This window comes from Pogoniulus pusillus, chromosome 1 (assembly GCF_015220805.1).
Source record: "Pogoniulus pusillus isolate bPogPus1 chromosome 1, bPogPus1.pri, whole genome shotgun sequence".
Lineage (NCBI taxonomy): Eukaryota > Metazoa > Chordata > Aves > Piciformes > Lybiidae > Pogoniulus > Pogoniulus pusillus.
This window is the reverse complement of record NC_087264.1, coordinates 17,176,922-17,198,061: the sequence shown is the minus strand read 5'-3', so window position 1 is coordinate 17,198,061 and position 21,140 is coordinate 17,176,922. Positions and strand designations below refer to the sequence as shown.

Genomic DNA, 21,140 nt, shown 5'->3' with positions numbered 1-21,140 from the left:
CACAAGCTTCATGACTATGATTTTAGTGAGACACTAGCACAGTGCCACTACTGCAGTAATGCATCCAGACTGCACTAGTCTGGAGAATGTTTAGAGAAGGCCTCTGGGGAACGCTGCACTCTTCCTCCTGATCTGCATGAAATTGGGAAAAAGAGAGAACAGGAGAATGTGCTGCCTTCAGTATCAGGTGTTGCCTGTTCTCAGCCATCACTCAGACCTGGGTGCCACAGCAGAACAGCTCACTTTGTGTCCAGCTCTGACCATAGGTATTGTCTTGATCACTGAGAATCCAGAGAGAAGCAGAGGCTGCACCTGAAGTTCAGTGATTTTTTTTCCTGTTACATTGGTTATTTCAGTTCCCTGCAGCAGTCAGTACTCCTTCTTTGATACTTTGGAGTGGCAGCCTAGACATCTTAGTAACATGGAACTGGAACAAGACCCTTGGGTCACCCTGTCTGTCCCTGATATTGTGAGCACTGTGGCATTTGATCCTTCTCATAAACATCAGCCTCTTTCTTGAAGCCGTGCAGTTTTCCCCCTCTCCCTGCTCCCTCCTCCAGCAGTCCCAGTTCAAACCATTATTCTTCTGAGATTCAAAAAAAAAAAGCAGTTTTGCATCTCCAGCCCAAATTTATCTGTAGCTTTCCCTCATTCCTTCCTTTCAAATACCCTTTTCTTTCCTAGCGTTCCCTGCAACCAATCCCATCCCCTGTTTCTTTTTTGTTAGATGAGACTATTCAAGCTTGTTTACTGTCTTCTATAAGAAATTAGGACAGATATTCGAGCTAGCTACTCTGTAAGTTACTGACTTGTTAGGACAGATCATGCCCATGAAATAGAGATACATACAATCCCAGTTATCTGGGTGCTGCACACATCGACAATCCCAGGCTGTTTCTGCATTGCTTGGCGGAGAATGATGCGCCTTGAACTGAGCTCCATGGGTGTACCTGAGCTGCCTACACTGCTCTGTGACAAGGCAGGCCTTTGAGAAGCAAGAATGTGCCCAGGTCATCCCCAAAGGGACAATGGGACACTGCAAGGCATGGCAATGGCCATCCTCCAGATACGTTTTGGCTGTGTTCAAAGCAAGGTGCCTTCATTCCATGCATTTAATGTCTTTGTTGTTGTTGTTGTTGTTTTCATGTAGTGGCTTTTTGCCAGGTTGGAATATTGGCAACAAGAGCTCATTTTTGTTTTAACATTAGACCTATTCAGGTATTCCTTTTGTCATCACAGCATATTGACATCACATTGAGAACACCTGACGGATAACATCCATTGTAATATCCCCCCAGTCAATAAAACCTTTTAAAGATCATTAAAGGGAATGTAAAGAATGGGCTGTAATATGAGGGGTCACTGAAAGTACTTTAATCCCTTATGTCAGTTCATAATCCAGCATCCTAATACTAAAGCTGCTACTCTTCCTTGAGCTCAGTTTTGCGTAGGAGCGTAATTCTGAAGTCAGCTTAATTGAAGACTGAGTAGGAAACATGGTTGCATCACCTTAGTCTTCCAGGGACAGATCTTCCTCTGTAAATCAGGACAAACCCTCCTCAAGCCCGACAAAGACTGTGGAATTACTTTGACTTTGCACTGCTGAAAATAAACGAAGTCTAAACTCCACTTCTCGAATTTCACGTGTGGCTCAGCAATCTACTGCAATTACTTGCAATCTGAACGGGCCAGATCCTCTCCTGATATACCCAGAACAGCTTCAGCAGGCTGAGATATATGCACCTCTGCAGAAAGAGATCTGCCCACCAGGTCGGGAACCTCCAAGTGCTGATGAATGGCTGCAGAGTGTCTCCATATGGATTGTTTTGTTTCCCTGAGAGAAGCACTCAGCAAAGGCCAGATCTTCAATCTGTGCACAGCAAGGGGGATTTGACTGTCACAGGGGAACATGAAACACTCCAAAACAGCAATCGCCCACACGCCTGCAGGGCTTGTTTAAATGTACTCTAGAAACTGGTCAGCTAAAAATGTCTGAGGGAGAGCTGAATTAGCCATATATTGCAGGCTTGAAAAAGCTCATGTGAACGGCCAGAAAAGAAGGAACTCTTCACAGGAGATGGTATCTTGGGGTTAGGGCAGAGCCCATTGCTGCAACATGACTTCCTCCTTTTGCATAAGGGTCCTAGCAGTGTGCACTTGCACAGATATTCTTCCCTTCTCACATGAAGACAGAAAAGGTCTGAAGATGTTAAAAACTGTATGCTTACTTTCTTTTGTAAATCTTATTTATCAGCTGACCACTTGCTGACTATCAGCTGATCTGGCTAAGACAGGAGTACTCAAAGATCTCTAGGGAAAAACCAGCCTTTTCTGATTCACCAGACACCCCTCACTAATCACACCCCTACAAGGAGCAAAGTGGCTCTACAGCTTGATGAAGGAGACCTCCATCAAGTGTCCCAAACTGAAAGTAATCCAGTATACACAGTCCTTCCAAACAATGCAGGTAATACCACCCAGGTTACCTATAAAACTTCCTAGTCTGGAAGAGTAATTCAAAAGTATGACATATTGGGGTAATGAGTTATAAACTCCAGGGTAAGACGCAGCTCTGCAAAGGGGAACCCTGTCTGTACCCTTTCCCTCCAGACAGTGTGTCTGCACAACAGCAAACAGCACAGCAACGTGGGAGTGTGTGATGCAGTCTCCCTTTAGAGCAGAGGGTACTCCCGAAGCCTCTGAGCCTTCCCTTATCAGCACCTTTTCTTACATAAGGCAGGGAGAAAGAGATCTCTGCACATCAAGTTGTGACTAATTAGTGAAACTAAGGCGCATAAGTTACAGTGGGAAATAACACTGCCATGGTCAGATGCCTCGTTACCTCTGGCTGAGATTCTCTGAAGAGGAGCAAGTGTGCCTGACTGCAGCTCCTGCCATTCGTTCCCTGAGCTCTGCCTTTCCTGCACAGAAGTTCAGGTTAGACTCAGGCATCAAGACCAGAATCAGCAGAAGCTGCAGAGGCCAAGGGTGGTAGCAAGTCGAGGCTGCTGGCCAGAAGTGTGCTGAAAACTCAGGGAGCAAGAGGCTATGTTCTGCATGGGCAAACCTGGGGCGATGCAGGGGCAGTGCAAGGAAACACAGCTCTGCAGAAAAGAGGAAACTGCAGAGACTAGAGGGCAAATGGAGCATGCTCACAGGGTGGTGAGGTGTGCTGAACAGTCCTGATCATCGTGAAGGTGGCTGGATGCATGCGATGGGGAGGGGACTGTTGCTTGGCTGCTTCACGGTTGGGTCTAATTTCTTGTAACCAGATGGGGCAGAGCCTGGCTGGGGCATGCGTGGGAACTGCTGGGGCACCTCCATAATTTTTCAGCTTTCTCATTCTAACTTCTGGGCTTTCAGACCTTAGAATCATAGAATCAACCAGGTTGGAAGAGACCTCCAAGATCATCCAGTCCAACCTATTCCCCAGCCCTATCCAGTCAACCAGACCATGGCACTAAGTGCCTCATCCAGGCTTTTCTTGAACACCTCCAGGAACGGTGCCTCCACCACCTCCCTGGGCAGCCCATTCCAATGCCAATCACTCTCTCTGTGAAGAACTTCCTCCTAACATCCAGCCTATACTTTCCCTGGCACAACTTGGGACTGTGTCCCCTTGTTCTACTGCTGGTTGCCTGGCAGAAGAGGCCACCCCCCACCTGGCTACAATGTCCCTTCTGCAAATCCACAGTGTCTGCTGAACCCACTGGGAGCTGCAGTTGTTCAGCAACTGGAGAAATCAGGCTTTGCTGCTTTCACTCCAGATGTGCTGCAAATCCTTCATGGAAAGCAAAAGGGTGCAATAAAAGCACCCAGTGAGTTCCTATGGGATCCTGGTTGTGTGGAGGGAATTCCTGAGTGATACAAAGCTGGAGTAATGAATCTATATCCCCAGCCTACTACCACAGGTCAAATTTTCTCTGAGTCATACAAAAAATTGTCCCAGGCACCTCAGGGTTCTGCTGCTGGGTTCTTACAGGATGTGACAACCACAGTCCTAAGATCAGATATCCCAGATAATCAGCTCAGATATCCCAGATAATCGAGCTAAGAACTTTCTTCAAATATCCCTGCACACTCTGCTCAGTACATCTCAGCCACAGCTGTGGCTTTTCACCAGGAGGGTCAGCAAACAATTGCCCTTGTGTCAGCCTGTAAATTGTGATTGACTTAAATATAAAAGGAATTTCTGATAAATCTTATTTCTTTGCCCTGTACAGTTTTGAATATTGAAGAGCCTTGAGTTTAAAGTCAGTTTTTAGACTAATAGTTGAGCTTTGTTCTCTCACTTACTATGATCTCTTCAGAAGCTATGGCTTCAGGGAAAAAAAAGTAATAAGAATCTCAGGATAAACCTGGTAGCTCTCCTATATGTTTCCAAGCTCTAGTATCCACTTTTATCCTCTAACTGGGCCAGAATAAGTTAGAAGTAGTTCAGCTGATACAATCAGACCAATAGCAGCATTAATACTTTGGCATAGTCCTATAAAATCCACCCATGGCTAGTGCAGATTTGCTCTGAGGCCATGGTAACAGTGCAAGACTTGAATCTGTTCAACGATTTTTGCTCATTTCATTTGCAATGGAAGTTTGTTTCTGGTCACGTTTACTCAGTTAAGAAAAACAGTGGGGCACTGCATCCACTTCTGAGTGCAAACTTTCTTCCTAAAAGATTGTGGCTTTGATAGAACCATTGAATCATTGAATCATCCAAGTTGGAAGAGACCACCAAGATCATCCAGTCCAACCTAGCACCCAGCCCTAGCCAGTCAACCAGACCATGGCACTAAGTGCCTCATCCAGGCTTTTCCTGAACACCTCCAGGGACGGTGCCTCCACCACCTCCCTGGGCAGCCCATTCCAATGCCAATCACTCTCTCTGGCAACAACTTCCTCCTAACATCCAGCCTAGACCTCCCCCGGCACAACCCGAGACTGTGTCCCCTTGTTCTGTTGCTGGTTGCCTGGGAGAAGAGGCCACCCCTCACCTGGCTGCAGCCTCCCTTCAGGTAGTTGTAGACAGCAATAAGGTCACCCCTGAGCCTCCTCTTCTCCAGACTAAACACCCCCAGCTCCCTCAGCCTCTCCTTATAGGATCTGTGTTCCAGGCCCCTCACCAGCTTCATCACCCTTCTCTGGACACCTTCCAGCACCTCAACATCTCTCTTGAATTGAGGGGCCCAGAACTGGACACAGTACTCAAGGTGTGGCCTGACCAGTGCTGAGCACAGAGGAAGAATAACCTCCCTTGTCCTACTGGCCACACTGTTCCTGATCCAGGCCACCTGGGCACACTGATGGCTCATCTTCAGCCTACTATCCACCAGTACCCCTAGGTCCCTTTCCTCCTGGCTGCTCTCCAGCCACTCTGGCCCCAGCCTGTAGCACTGCTTGGGGTTGTTGTGCCAAAGTGCAGAACCCTGCACTTGGCCTTGTTAAATCTCATCCCATTGGCCTCTGCCCACCCATCCAGCCTGTCTAGGTCCCTCTGCAGTGCTCTGCTACCTTCCAACAGATCAACACCTGCTTCTAGCTTGGTGTCATCTGCAAACTTACTGATGCTGGACTCAATCCCCTCATCCAGATCATCAATAAAGATACTGAACATGACTGGCCCCAGCACTGATCCTCGGGGAACTCCACTAGTGACTGGCTGCCAACTGATATAACTTAAAAAGAGACAGATAAAATTCTTCCCTGTAACACTTATGCAAACATGCAATGCTTATAAAAATCCCAGATTGACAGCATTGAAGAGTAGATCCTCCTGCTTATCTGACCAACACACACTGCAGAGGTAACAGCAAAGCACATTTTCCTGCATGTCACTGCCTATGTGGCTTTGCTCAGCCACCTGTTGGAATGAGAGGTTATTTTATCGACTTTACTCATCAGCCCTTGATCTGCCAAATGAACCTGCTGACAAGTAGTAGCAACACTTCTGCTATTCTATTTAAAAAAACTAGGCCAGTTGTTCCTCATCTCGATGCACCCAAAAAACCCACACTTAGTGCCAACTAGTAGTCCCTCATCCAAAATCCCCAACGATGCCTGCTTAGTGGGACATACATCCCTGAATCATGGCATACAGTCACCATAGCCCCCACCCCCACTTTTTGCCCTCCTTATAAAGCCCCTTACAAGCACCTGTCTCATTTTGTTCAACAAAGCCAACTTTCAGGACGTTGCTCCCACTACTGAAACTAGACCTTGCAGTAAAGAGAGTCCATAAATCATACACTAAAGCTTGGTACCCTAGAAAATACCTGAGCAATGAATTTTAAGACAGATTAAATATGACCTGTCATTTTGTTCCAGTACAATGTTTTCTTCCATGTAATTATCATTTGAAGGTGAACTCGGTGTCTATTTAAGGAAGTGCATGTATAGGCATTTATGGTGCCTTTTTCTTAGACTATGGGACACACACAACAAAGTCAGAATAGTGAGTATAATGTGAATCATGCAAAACTTTGCTATCACCAGCCTGCCTTCTCTGCCGACTTAGCAAGAGGAATTTTTGTCATCAAACCCTGTGGTACACCTAAGAACAGAGGTATTAATCCTGCCTAAAACCCACCAGAGCCAAGAAGTCACATTCCTAGGCACAACTGGTGACTCAGAGCCGTGTCAGACCACCTGGATGTTCTGGAGATACTAAGTACAGGTTTTCTACATGTTGGAAAAAACATCCAAAACATCTCCTGCCAAGCTGCATAGCTGTCCTATCAGCTGGCACACAGACCATGATGCTCAGCTTTGCTTTCCACTTCAAGGTTTGAGAGAGAGCTCCAGTATCTTAACTGTATACAGGGAGTCAGGGATTTATTTTCCCCTTTTATGTAAATATCTTATTTCCCTCAGAGACACTGACACACCAGTGAGCTGCAGAAATAGGATTACATACTGCAGGTCCTCTCTCCTCCCTCTCAGTTGCTTATTTACCAAACCACTCTCACTAATCCATTTTACTGGGTTTACTTCCCGCTTCCCACCAGTCTTACTGTCAGGGGCTTGGAGATGTTAAAAGAAAAAAGAAAAGCTTAAGAGACAGTCAGCTCCAGAGCTGATTAAACTCAAGCGCACACCACCGACTGTTCTTGGATCCACGCTGATTTACACTAGATGAATGTTTGTTAGAGCTGCTAGCATTCATGGTGCACTTGCCCAAATCCACAAACCATGTAACACTAATATAATCCAGCTTCCTACAACCTGTGCTCATTTATTGTCCTGGTCTGAGTTAGGACAGAACTAGTTCTGCTCAGTGATTGCACTTTTCGGCTCAGTCTCTTAAAAGTAACTGCATTTTCTGAGGTGAACAGCATACTTTTGCAGACAAAAATGAATGCTTGATGTTAATAGTTGCTACTAAGGACAGGTGTGCTATTTTGAAGCTATCTAGAATGTTTTGGTGAGTAGAATTAGATTACAGGCTGTGAAAAGGAAACAATGGTGATGTCTACTTCACTCATAGGCTTGTTGAGATGTATAAGAACAAGAACATAAATATAGATAACAGAGTCGCTCTCTGGGTTTTGTGGGCTCCCCCTCTCTCTCTAACCTAACCTGCCATCTGTGTGACTAATCCATCTGCTTCCTAACCCCCCAGCCGACCCTCCAAACTACCTTAAACATAAGGCAAGATCTAGGGTAAGGTAGAGGGAGGTGGGAGGAAGGTGGAAAGGTGGTTGTGAGCCTCTCCTGGGGACTCAGGTTTCTGGGAGGGCTGTTGTGTTTCGGCACTACTTTTTAACTTGTATACTTCTGCATGTAACTGTATATATATTGTAAATATCTGCTTGTATATTGAGCTAAGCTGTAAATATAAAGCTTCATTCAATTTCCAGAGCTGCTGAGTCTAGCCTGGGTGATTTTACAAAGTGTGGGAGGATGGGGAACACCCAAACCATCACCATAGGTATGCAGAGAGGTCCTTGCTCCTACGAAGACCAAGATAGCTGCCAAGTTTTGTGTACCACATTGTGGGTGCAGATAGTAAAGGGCCACACCTGTGACCTGGCAGGTGATACTAAACTAACAAGGTATTCCAATCCTGTACACGTTGTGTTTGGTATAAAGATGAGAGATTATGAGAGTCAAGATCTCTTCTTCAACAGCAGGCATCAGAGGAGGACTCTGTGCATTCTGCTTTCAACCCCAATCCAGGAGTTCCTGAATCCAGTTCCAGAATCCAGTTCCTGAATCTTATTTCTGTCTGCTGCTGATGCCAGTTCCTAAGTGCCTGCCCATAGCACCAGTAGTGACAGTGATGCAACTGCCATCAAGGGGATTGGGTTCAATATTGGGTTTGCATATATTTTTATATACATTTAATTTTTAAATTACCATTATTGTTTTCATTAAAGCTTTTTTAGTTATATTTTTTTCATTTCATAAGTGTCTCCCCCTTATTCCCTTTGTCTTTCCCTTTGGGAATAAGGGAGAGTACTTAATAGAGAGTATCTGTAATTTGTCAAGTGGTTGGCCCAGCCCTAACTCTTAACATTTCTGAATTGTCCTTTGACATCCTGCTTTTACTTCTTGGTGACAAGTCTTTCAGGGAAGGAGAAAGAATGGCAGGTGTTTATAGACTGAGACGTGGTAAAGCAATACCTAGAGGTATTCCAAATGTTGAACCTGTCATTCACCTGCTCTTGTTACATGTTACAGAAATCACTGGTTGTGAAATCAGTTCCCTTACAAAACAAACAGGCAAGTCCCACTGCTGACAGTGGGTCTGGGGCACAGCCAATGGTTAGGCCTGTCCTAGAAATCTACAAAAGTGGCTGCTGCCAGTGCTAAGCACCAATCCTTTTTTTTGTATTAAAGTGCCATGGGCAAGATTCTTAAGAGAAAAGAAATATTCTTAAGAAGAGGAAATACCCCTTTGTCACCAAGACCAGAGAAAAGAAGTTGTTCCTCCACTACCAAACTGAGGGTGCTGTCACCATGTGTGTGACTTGCTGCAGCACAACATGTTACCATGTTGCGTGGTTGCCTCTGGTGCTTGCTCCATGCAGCAGCACACATCCGTACTCTGCGCTCATCATGCAGTGCTCAGCACTGCAGACACCAGCATCAGACATAGGAAACTCAGAGGATGCTTAAAGAGCCTTTGAAGAATCATCTCATATAAAGCTGTCATGGGTTAAGTTGAATATTTGCTGCTGTTATTCAAGACCATCCTGCCTCATGCCACCTTCACAATGGAAGTGCTGTCTGGAGCAAAGTATTATGGCGCTTGAAGTTCAGGTTGCAACACGAGAGGCTTCCTGTTGTGGTTGCTGCTTTTGCCTTGCAGATTTTGGGTGTTGGCTCTTTCCTGTGGGAATGGCAGTGAGACGGATGGGAACTGGCTAGTTCCCTGTTTCTCTGCTTTATGCTACTGCTTGTCTGCTTTACGCTGCACTCTTCATTTCCTGCAAATAGGCTAAGGTAACTGTGCATTATATTATTAGTTAAGGTCGTTGTGTGTTGTATTATTATTATTATCTGATTTGCTCAGTGAAACTTTTTATCTCAACTCTTTTTATCTCAACCCCGAGTCTTTAATCTCAACCTTCATTTCTGTGCTGGGGGTAAACAGGCAAGTTAATCTGTTCATAGCACTTTAACCTGCTACAGTATCTTCCTAGGAGTTTAAGGCATCTAGTAGTTTTCCAGTTATTGAAGTTGACTGACACCTTTTGGTATTAGTTCCCTAATGAGACAGGTTAAATTCATCCAATGGAATGGTCTTTGGCATTTCTTATGACCATTCTGTATTGGAAGAACTGGAGTATTTCCCGGAAAAATGCAGGTGTGAAGGTTGCAGGATGCTTCTAATAGTTATTTTACATAAAAAGCACTGATCTACTGGGTTGCACTTTATCACAGAAAGCCTTAATGCCTAAATTTGGTGATATGCTGAAGTTCTAGCTTTTACAGGGGAAAATAAAGTACCTCAGAGGAAACAGCTTTAGACAGATGAAACAAAACTACAGTAGAACTGTGATACCTTGGAGACAGTCACTCCCTTTCTTCCTGCTATAGAAAAGCAGACATGAGGGAGTTTGATTGGATCTGGCCCTCTGAAACCACTAAATGGGATTTTAACTTAGGCACAATCGGATTTTTCTTTTTCTTTCTACATCAAATTGGATTCTTGTGAAAGTGAGGCATTAATACAACAGATCCAAGCTCTGTGCAAATAAATTTCTGCCTGCACTTTCCTACCATAACATTTAAGTCTTGCTATCCCCTGCAAGCAGATGACTGCTCTTATTTCACTTCAGTGGAGGTAGGAGACAGATCTGTCAGAGATGCTGCAATGACAGAAGTCCTAATCCCAGGAGATACATAGAACAAGGGCCAGGGAGGAGGACAGAGGAGGAGAGGTGGTCAGATGGGGATGTGAGAAAGGACAGAGCAAAGCACGGTTACAGAGTCAGAGGCTGCCAACACAGTGCAGAGACTCTTTAACTTTGGCAGCACCCAGATTAATCCCCTTACTCTGTCTCTAACCACCTCCACCTCCCAGCCAAAAATTGACTGAAGGATTTCTCACTCTCACTGGGTTAAGCCACTTCAGCTCAACAACATGTGATAATGTGCTGTGCCAAAGGCAGAGATGCCTCTGTGGTGAAGCATCTGATTTCCCAGATTTTATCAATAAGTATCTTTTACAGTGGATCAAGGAATCTGAATTACTAGGGAATGCTGCCAGGCACTTTAGCACATCCTTTTAGCAGAGCTGTTTTAGGAAGGATTCATTGATGAAAAGAATTGCTCTATTTACTCTGTTAAAATAAAATTAATAGGATTTTCTGTTATAGCTGTCTATCTCAAATCTGAGCACTTTTCAGCTTAGTCTTTGCCAGCAGCATGAATTTCAACAATAAGAAGATCTAAGAGGAAATGTCACTTTTCTCCGAGCCTAATGTCTGTTCAAGCATCTGCCTTGTATGTTGATATTCACACTATTTACAAATAACAGGTGTCCACATTGAGTACTGGGATTATTGTTCATCAACATGAAGTATAAGACTGTTAAGTGAACTCCCAAAACCTTTCAAGGCAGCTCTAAATGTGTCTGCTTGCATTTCTTTTTTGTTTCTCCCATCACAGCAGATTTGAAGAGTGATTCATTGGTAGACACAAGTTGCCCTGGAGATGCTCCTATAGGTGTATGTTGCATCCTTGGCAGAAATAATTCACTATTTGGCACTAAGCAGACTGATACAATAGCTCGTTTTGAAATGAATACAGCTTTCCACATGGAATTGGATCAATCCCCTACAAGCAGCCAATGGTAGATTAGGAATTACAGGTAAGAGGTACAGTGGTCCCAGTTCAACTGGGCTCTAGTTTCAGTCTTCCACAGCTGAACTTTAAAAGTGCAGCCACTACAGTGAAAGCTTTCCAACTCCAACAAACTAATAAGCATTCATTTTAGTTAAACTAGAATAGCAAAGATACTTAAGTAAATTTAATAAGAAATTCAATACAGACTTCTGTTTTCTTGTTTGAATGCTCCCTTTTTGATGATCTTGGATGCACTATCCTGCAAACCTTGCACACATTTTTCAGGCAGCCACAAAATACGTGCAGTGGTCTACCACTGGGATATCCTAGCCAAGTCTCATAACATCTAAAATGAAAGAGTTTAATTTTTTTTTTCCTTCTTCCCCTCCCCCCCAAACGTGACTCAAAAATCACAATGTTGAAAAAAACATCATTTAATCCAAGCTGCAATTCAGATGTCACTACACTATCTCACAAGTATTAGGGGTCCCATACTGCATTCTCTCCCACAGGCTGTATCACTCAGCTGTGCTAACAGAATTGCAGACCCTCATGGGATAAAAGAGTGACATCATGAAGCCAGAACAGTGAGGTGTTGCCAGAGCTGTATGGAGACTACAAGAGGAGGAAAGAAAACTCTATCCATTCAGGCTATAATTGCCACAAGGTACTTTCTTCTGTAAATAAATGCTTTGGTTTTGCAGTTGGAACCTTCATACAGAAATGTTCAAACGTTATCTTTTCCCATCAGAAATATGATATATTATTTAGGTGGAGAAATAATTCCCATTCCTACTTCTCAAGGTAACCCAAGTCAATACTTTCTAACTGCTGGAGACCTATGCAAGCACATCTATTGCAAAGACAGTGAACTTAAACAGCTTCCACACACAGTTCTGGATTCATGTATGGGTTTACATTAAAAGAAACGAGGTTCAAATTTGATTCTGGAGGTGATGATATTGAAGCAAGAAAAAATGGCAAGTGGGGTCCCTGGATGAAAAATCACACAGACTACCATACAGTTTGAGTTAAAAGAGCTTGCATCAATTCAAAATGTTACAATTAGCGATGGGTCTGAGCCAAAACTCTCACATCCCACATGCAAATTTTGAACACTAGCAGAAATGGATAGGCCAGTGTTTCCTGTCTCTACAGCTGGCCAAGCCAAAGCTAGCACCATTCCCCAGCAACTCACAGCAATCTCATTTTGGACAAGTTCTTACTAATCAGAACATGATGGTGCTCTCCTATTTCTCCTCCTCACACTCAGACTGTGCACTGAATGTGCACCTACCTTTACACAGGTAGGGTACAGTGTAAAAAAGTGACTTCCCAATTAAAACACACGTTGGCTACAGAATGCATTTTGCCTTTAGGATGCCTTTTAAACAAAACAATGTGTCAAGCAAGCCTTGGCTCAACCTTTATGGAATTACATTGCCCTAAGCACATTAAAAGCATCTGGAATCTTACCTTTTTATGGCTTTGTAGCAAATGATGACAACTACGAGGAGGAACACTAGTGTGGCACAGCATACTGCAATGATAATAACCAGGCCTGGCCACCAGGTTTCTTCAGTGGGACAAAAGGTAGACTTGGGAGCTGTAAAGAGTGCAGAAAAATAGATGAGTTCTCCCAAATGGACAGTGTGTATGTAATCAGACATGCTTCAGTCGCCCATGCAATAGCACCGTGCCAGGTCCACAGATAAATGCAAAGAGGCTATTTACAGATAAATGCAAAGAGGCTATTTCACCTTTAGAACCTATTTTTTGCTCAATCAGCTGCTCTGTTTGATAACATCTATTTCTTGTCATGGTGCCCAGATGACCAAGTCCCCTGTGTCAGTGTTGTTCACAACCCAGTGCTGAACACGAAAGCAAAAGTCTCAGCTCTGCTACTTGTGGGAAACTCCTTCTCCCTCTGCATTTGCTGGCTTCTGCAGAGTTTTGGAGAGAGCTGCTCAGCTGATAAAGGTAGACTTTCAAGGCCAATTAGGGGAGGTTTTTCAGGGCCCCACAGCAGAGCCTACTAATCAGGATTTCAGCTTCTATCACTGGAGCAAGGAAGGGGGACTCTTTACAAGAATGGGAGTTCATTGTATTTATAAATGCTTTTAGAAGACTATAGCTGACAAGCTGCTTTCTTACTGCACTGTCTTTGAACTGTTAAGTCCAATATTTAAAAACCTTAGCTCATGAAATTATAAGCAGTTATTATTACTTTTTCTCCCCCATCCAATTTATGGCTAAGTACCACCCAAAACAAGTAATGTTTTTGCATCAGAAGGAATACTCGTGGCATTTAGCTAAAGTATTTTCCTTCAGGGCCATATTCCTGTTCACATGGTTTGAGGGGACACATTTCCTGAAGGATAGTGAGCAACAATGCCATGAGCAGTATCAGTGCACTGCAGAGGGGGAAGAGACCCTTAATGCAATGTGTGCAACCACATAAACTCCATGAGAATCTGGGTCACTGTAAATGACGTTTCATAAATGAAGTTTAGTAAATGTGGATGTCTAAGTCTCTATGTTCGGTTAAGTATGGGAGAGAATCACACACAGCAAAAGACTTTTTTTGAGTCTTAATGATTTGATCTGATGTATAATATATTCTCAACTTCACACATCACTGATAGCCGCACAAGTTAAAATGGCATCACACTTGCATCCTTTATTGTGATCCAACATCTCCTGTGCCTCCTGTGTTTGGTTAGGAAAAGACATACATATACCCTTAGGTTAGTGCTCACTAGGTTAAACTCTGAAGTACACAATTACTGAGAAAAGACTTTCCCCCCCCCAGTTGCACGATCTGTGAAAGAACTGGCAACATTCACACCAAGAAACCCACAGGAGCACCTTACAAAAAGACTAAGTGAAGAACTACAAGAAGCCATCAAAATAATAAAGCAAACATCTTGATAAGTCACAGGCAGTTCAGCATTTGGTGACACACACTATCATATTTGTCCAGCAAATATCATCTTCAGTTTATTGCACACATATTGACTGTGGGGTGTGGGATGTGCATGTTTATGCATTTTGGGTTTGTGGGGGAGAAAAACAGAGCTCAAAGATTAAGTAATTTAAAGGACTAGTTCATGGCTCCTCTTCTGACAATGTGTCAACTTCCAGACTAACTCAACAACTGAATTTCTACTTTATTACTGTGTCAACTGCAGAAGTCAGTTTTCAGTGGGTGACAAAACTATCTGTTGCCTTGTGACAGAGCTGATGTTTTTAGTATTCTCTGAAAGTTCTCAATAGTGTTATCCTCTAAGACTCCAGAACAGTAGGCATTTCACAGATGACATGTTTGCTTGAAGAATCAGGCAGTCTCAGGGCTGACTCTACCCTCCTTGTATTGTCCTGACAAACACAAAAGGTTGTGGTGAAATCAAAGAAAATCAGCAGGTCCTGTGTAGGACTTGATCAGATCATAAAAAATGAGGCAAGTGCAGCTACCTTTATTTAGTCTCTGTTCTTTCTCAAAGGCAAGATCAACCCAACTACTCATACAGCAAAATGAGAGAGTGAGCAAACCGAGCTGCTTCTTGGCACAACGAGGCTGACAAATGGCAGAGAGAGGATATAAAGCAAGGTTTGTGCCATGCCAGTGCACCATGTGCTCTTTGATAGTTTATCACAGAAATATGTAGGATTTAATAATTAATACAACTCTTGAGAGCCTCTATGTAGCTACTGACAGGAAAAGAAGAATTGCAGATGTGGAGGCAATCTTTAACCCACCTAGCTCAGCTCCCTTCTCCACTTTCCAGATTAAGCACTCAGAAAGAAGCACAGGAAATGACACTGGAAGCTACTGAAGCCTGTTTCTTAGTGGCTAGTGCTTTAAAAACTATTTTCTATTTCTAGTTATTACTGCAGTGCTAGATAATCTTATTTTCCTTTAAAAAGTCCACTCTTTTTCCAGAAAGTTCCTAGTTGCACACTCTTTTCTGCCTTTCTCAGTATGCATTCACATAGCCCTCATTACCATGGTATTTCTATGTCCTTAATACATTTTTCTTCACAATTATCCTCCAAGGATGAACAGAACTGCTTTTAATCACAGAATCATAGAATATTTTGGGAGGTGATGGAGTTCAAGAAAAGACTGCATGAGGCACTTAGTGCCATGGTCTAGTTGATTGGATAGGGCTGGACTGGATGATCTTGGTTGGATAGGTTGGACTGGATGGATAGGTTGGATTGGATGATTTTGGAGGTCTCATCCAACCTGGTTGATTCTATGAAAAGGACCTTTGTAGTTCAACTAGTCCACCTCCCCTCCAATAAGCCAGGACATCTTCAACTAGATCAGGTTGCTCAGAGCCCTGTCCAACCTGACCTTGAATGTGCTTCTACCACCTCTCTAGGCAACCTGTGCCAGGGTTTCACCACCCTCCTCATAAAAAATTCTTCCTTATATCTAGTCTAAATTTACCTTCTTTTAGACTTAAAACCATTGCTGCTAGTCCTCCTGCAACAGGCCCTGGTGAAAAGATTGTCTTCATCTTTTCTGGAGACTCCCTTTTAGTACTGAAAGGCTGCAATAAGGTCTCCCCAGAACCTTTTTTTCTCTAGGCTGATCAAAGCCTAACTGTCTCTGCCTCTCTTCATAGAAGAGGTGTTCCATCTCTCATAATTTTTGTGGTCATCCTCTGGATTCACTTCAACAGGTCCCTGTCTTTCTTGTGCTGAGGACTCCAGAGCTGAACACAGTACTCTAGCTGGGGTCTCACTAGAATAGAGCAGAGTCATCACCTTGCTTGACCTACTGGCCATGCTTCTTTTGATGCAGCCCAGAACACAGTTGCCTTTCTGGACTTCAAGTGTACATCATCACCTCATGTCTCATGCACCAATGCTACCGAAAGTCCTTCTCCACAGGGCCTCTCTCAACCCCTTCATCTTCCTGCCTGTGTCCCTTTTGATGATGGGGAGCCCAAGCCCTTTTTGCATGGATGCCTCTGTGTGCAGTTGGGAAAGTCATGTGAGAGGAGGAAGTTCCCAAAGAGCCAGCAAGATGCCGGGGAAGTGCCACATCATCAGAGAGGTGCCTCTTGGTGGGTCCTATACTGAGCTCTTGGTGAACCCCTCAGTCTGGGGTTGGCAGCTCTGCTCCTTGGGGAAGCCCAGGGCTGGGGAGGCTATCTGTCCTGTGCATGGGTCCCAGGCCCCACTCATTGCCTACAGTGGAGAAAAAACAGCTTGCACCTGGCCAGGGTTGAGCCCACATGCATCATGGCATTGATGAGAACAAATTATCCTGGGGTGAGGACATCCTCTTGAGACTGTGCCACTTTGCACAGAATAGCAAAGCATTTCTCAGGCACTCTCTGGAGGAGCAAAGACATGGTTCCAAACTCTCCTCTAAGATATTGCATTTCTAACCAAAACCACCTACCTAAACCAATGACAATGCCTGATCATATACTCATGTCATAAAAGCTTTGACAAAATTCAGGAAAACAATTTTCATGGGCACTTCCTTCTTTCTATCACCTCTTTCAAATCCATTATAAACCTCTAAAAGGTGTGTGGATTCAGAATCAAGTTGTGCTCTTCTTCTTGGTGTGTAAAAGGAACAACAAGCCACATACTGTGGTCATTCACAGTGATGTATATGAGGAAGATATTGCTAGACTCAGGGAGTTCCTTTGTCATCACCAGAGGATTACCAAGAGCTGAGGACTGGATAGCCTCTGATTTTGACTCTGACACTCATGCCCAGTCTCATGTGAGCGACTTCAGCTGTTCAGAGCATTATATCCCCCTGATTTGACTAATTCCTGGCTGCTCTTCACTGGTCTCAAGATCAGCTGAATGGAGAAAATGACTTACACAGTGCCAAACAACTCAAGGAAAATGTGCTTTTCCTCCTAAGCTCTGAAGTGTCTTTCTGCCCATAGAACACATGGTTGGGTGGAAAGCAGTAGGAAAGTGATGACATTTTAAAGAAGATAAGCAGAGTGAGTTAAGCACTCACAGTCTGTCATCCTCACAGACATCCTGCCAAAATAAAGTTCTCATTCAATTAATAAAATATTAAAATAAAAAAGTGATGCTAAACAGCATAGGTTTAGGAAAACATACCTTGTCAAACTAACTAGACACTTTCTGAGAAGATTAAGAGTTTGGTAAATAGATGTGTTAGTGCTTGTGTGATACCTTTAAACCTTGGTATGACATCTCACTTAATTCCACATGATGTTTGGATTACAAAAATATAAAGCCACACTTACTGTGTAGCACAAGTAAATTGAATTAAAAGCCAGAACTGGTATGTCTCAAAACTGTAGAATTACAAAATCATAGAATCAGCCAGATTGGAAGAGGCCTCCAACATCATCCAGTCCAACCTAGCACCCAGCCCTATCCAGTCAACTAGACCATGGCACTAAGTGCCTCAGCCAGTCTTTTCTTGAACACCTCCAGGGACGGCGACTCCACCACCTCCCTGGGCAGCCCATTCCAATGCCAATCACTCTCTCTGGCAAGAACTTCCTCCTAACATCCAGCCTAGACCTCCGCTGGCACAACTTGAGACTGTGTCCTCTTGTTCTGTTGCTGGTTGCCTGGGAGAAGAGACCAACCCCACCTGGCTACAGCCTCCCTTCATGGAGTTATAGACAGCAATGAGGTCACCCCTGAGCCTCCTCTTCTCCAGGCTGCACACCCTCAGCTCCTTCAGCCTCTCCTCATAGGATTTGTGTTCCAGCTTTGCCGCCCTTCTCGGGACACCTTCCAGCACCTCAACATCTCTCTTGAATTGAGGAGCCCAGAACTGCACACAGTACTCAAGATGTGGCCTGACCAGTGCTGAGTACAGGGGAAGAATAACCTCCCTTGTCCTATTTGCCACACTGTTCCTGATACAGGCCAGGATGCCATTGGCTCTCTTGGCCACCTGGGCACACTGCTGGCTCATCTTCAGCCTGCTATCCACCAGTTTCCCCCAGGTCCCTTTCTGCCTGGCTGCTCTCCAGCCACTCTGTCCCCACCCTGTAGAGCTGCTTGGGGTTGTTGTGGCCAAAGTGCAGAACCCTGCACTTGGCCTTGTTAAATCTCATCCCATTGGCCTCTGCCCACCCATCCAGCCTGTCCAGGTCCCTCTGCAGGGCTCTCCTACCTTCCAACAGCTCCACACCTGCTTCTAGCTTGGTGTCATCTGCAAACTTACTGATGCTGGACTCAATCCCCTCATCCAGATCATCAATAAAGATATTCAACAGGACTGGGCCCAGCACTGGTCCTTGGGGAACACCACTAGTGACAGCTGCCAACTGAATGTGGCATCATTCACCACCTCTCTCTGGGCCTGGCCCTCCAGCCAGTTCTTGACACATATCAGAGTGAATCTGTCCAAGCTATGAGCTGCCAGCTTTGCCAGGAGCTTGTTGCGGCAGACAGTGTCAAAGGCTTTGCTGATGTTCAGGCAGACTACACCCACAGCCTACCGCACATTCACCAGGCAGGGAACCTGATCATAAAAGGAGATCAGGTTGGTCAAGCAGGAACTGCCCTTCCTAAAATCCTTTGTCTCTGGAAAGTCCACATGAGCACAATGTCCTTTCCCCCTTGTCCTTACAGTTTATGAAGTATAGATTGTCAGTTAGGTTTACTCTTGGAGGGCCAGCACCTTCTCCCACTACAAACAGCGCCCGGACTAAATGAATAAAATGAATAGATCCCTTTCAGATGTACAGGGGGTGACTGGATCCAACTTACTGAAAACAAACTCATGAAAAGCACTTCCAAAGTCAAGCCATCCTGCAAGCTATTTCAGTACCAAAAAACTTACACACTTGTGTCCTCTAAGTTTGTTTTGAAGGCTCAGCATAAAGACATAGCTCTAGTTCTAATGTTAGCAGGTATCTGCACACACATGCTTCTAGCCAGAAATGTGCATACCAGGAAGATTATCTTAGCTACAGAGGGTTTCCCTCGGTGTCCAAGCACAAAAATAGAGGTTGTGTCACCAGAAAGGAAGTTTCCATAGAATTACAAAGAAGTCTCTGATTTCTTTTTAGGAAACCTAAGAGTGAGTCGCTCTCAAAATTGCTTGGCGCTACCAACCCCACAAAACAGGGATGAAGCTGTTTAACCTTCTGGATTAAGCATAAAATTGCTTTGTGGATGCTAGAAAATTGACCCACAGCAGCTTATGCTGCCTGTGACAGAATAGAGAAACGACACTTGGAATCCTTGGCTATAGCCTCAGATTATCTGTAGTGAGCATGGCTGTGCTTTATGGAGCTCAGATTTTGGGAATTTAGTACTCCCATCATTTATTTGTACTGGGGTTATTACTTTCCACTGCGATGTGGGTTGTAAGCTAGTAGCTCTTTTGTGTGGGAATGCTGAGACATCAGGATGCAGCCACTAAGTCTGTCAGGACACAGTAATTACTTCATCACGAGGGTTACGCTTGGCAGAGTTGGTGCCTCGGTGCAGCCCTCAGAAGCAATGCTAAGGCAGGGAGTGTGGATCAAGGCATCCCTCCCCACCAGCTCTCACTCATCAGCCAGCCCAACAAAGCAAAGCAATGGAAAACAAAACAGAAAAAAAACAAACCCAAACCAAACACAGGGCTAGGGCTGAGCTGGAAAATAGCTAAGGGAGGCAGTGATCCATGCTCCCAAGTACTCCATGCTCCCAATCCCAGGGGAAGTGTCTCTGAATGAGGTCTGAGTGTGTCAATCCACTTACAGGTTCAGTTCCAGACAGCTGATGAGTATGCACTGACATGACATGGAAGGGTGACAGTAAACACCCCCCACCCCACCCCATTTCTCTACAACAGCAACTTCATGCCTTAAAAGGAAGCACAGTTTCAAGATAAATCAGAAGTGATTATTGGTTTTCCTCCTGCTTTTATTCCTGCTCTTGCAGAAGGTCAAGAATGCTGTAGTAATCATCTTTATGAGACATCTGCCCGTTTTTAATATCATATACAAACAGCAGGCTAAACCCTGCCATCTTTTTGCCTGCAGCATTCCTCTTGCTGTTGCAGGGCTGCCTGAATCAGCCATGCACTTTTAATTAGCATGCTAGGAAGCAAGAGTGGATTTTATTTTAAAGACAGGTTCCTATTCCAAGGGCCTCAGTCATGTATTTTAAAGACCCACTGATCTGCTGGCTAAGGTGGGGGGTTGGGTTTCTAGTCTCATCTTGACTCTTATTTGGTGTATTAGTTTGATATATTTACATCATTTGCACATTGGCATCTCCATTCACAAGGCAGAAAGAAACCAGTAGTTCCTACAGCCATTATCACACTGGGATGCAGAAACAAGCTCAGAAAATGTGGAAAGGTTTGGATGTGATTTCACATATTGAGGTATATGAAAAAACTCCCAGGACATTCCACTAATTACGTGAAATAACTTCAGTTCTGGGAGGTGAAACCCTACAGAGGAACAGTTACACGCACAGACACTAAGGTTTGGATACTCTTCTATAAGCACTGTGTTGTGTAAAAGACAAGAACCAAGAAAAGCCTTCACTACATACCCACATCTTTTCTGAGAAAGCTAATTTCAGTGCTGAGCCTAAGGCCTGGTATATATTTTCACAGAAGACTCTTCACTCCCCCCAGCAGTGTAAATTCATCGTCAAGTGACTGCTGATTAACTTAATGCTGATTAATGTAATTATACATTAAAATGAAGTCTTAGGCAGATAATAAAAAAGGGCCAAGAGTTCAAGTGATGTAAATTAGTAGAAGCCCACCTAGCCATGAGGCTAGTGCCACCTGAGGACCTTGTCCTAACATCTGGATAATGATGCTCCTAAGCATGGCTCCAAGTTTTGTTGAAGGTCAGGAGCTCAGCCCC

The 21,140-nt window shown here is 44.2% G+C and overlaps 1 protein-coding gene across 2 annotated transcripts in view; it reads right to left on the bottom strand.

Moving 5' to 3' along the window:
• Positions 1 to 21,140, bottom strand: part of PRIMA1 (proline rich membrane anchor 1) — a 59,400-nt gene that overhangs the window by 13,217 nt on the left and 25,043 nt on the right. For both annotated transcript variants that reach the window (XM_064142454.1, XM_064142445.1), the window contains exon 3: positions 12,766 to 12,895. In XM_064142454.1, coding sequence (XP_063998524.1) covers positions 12,766 to 12,895 — 130 coding nt within the window. The remainder of the gene's footprint in view (positions 1 to 12,765; positions 12,896 to 21,140) is intronic.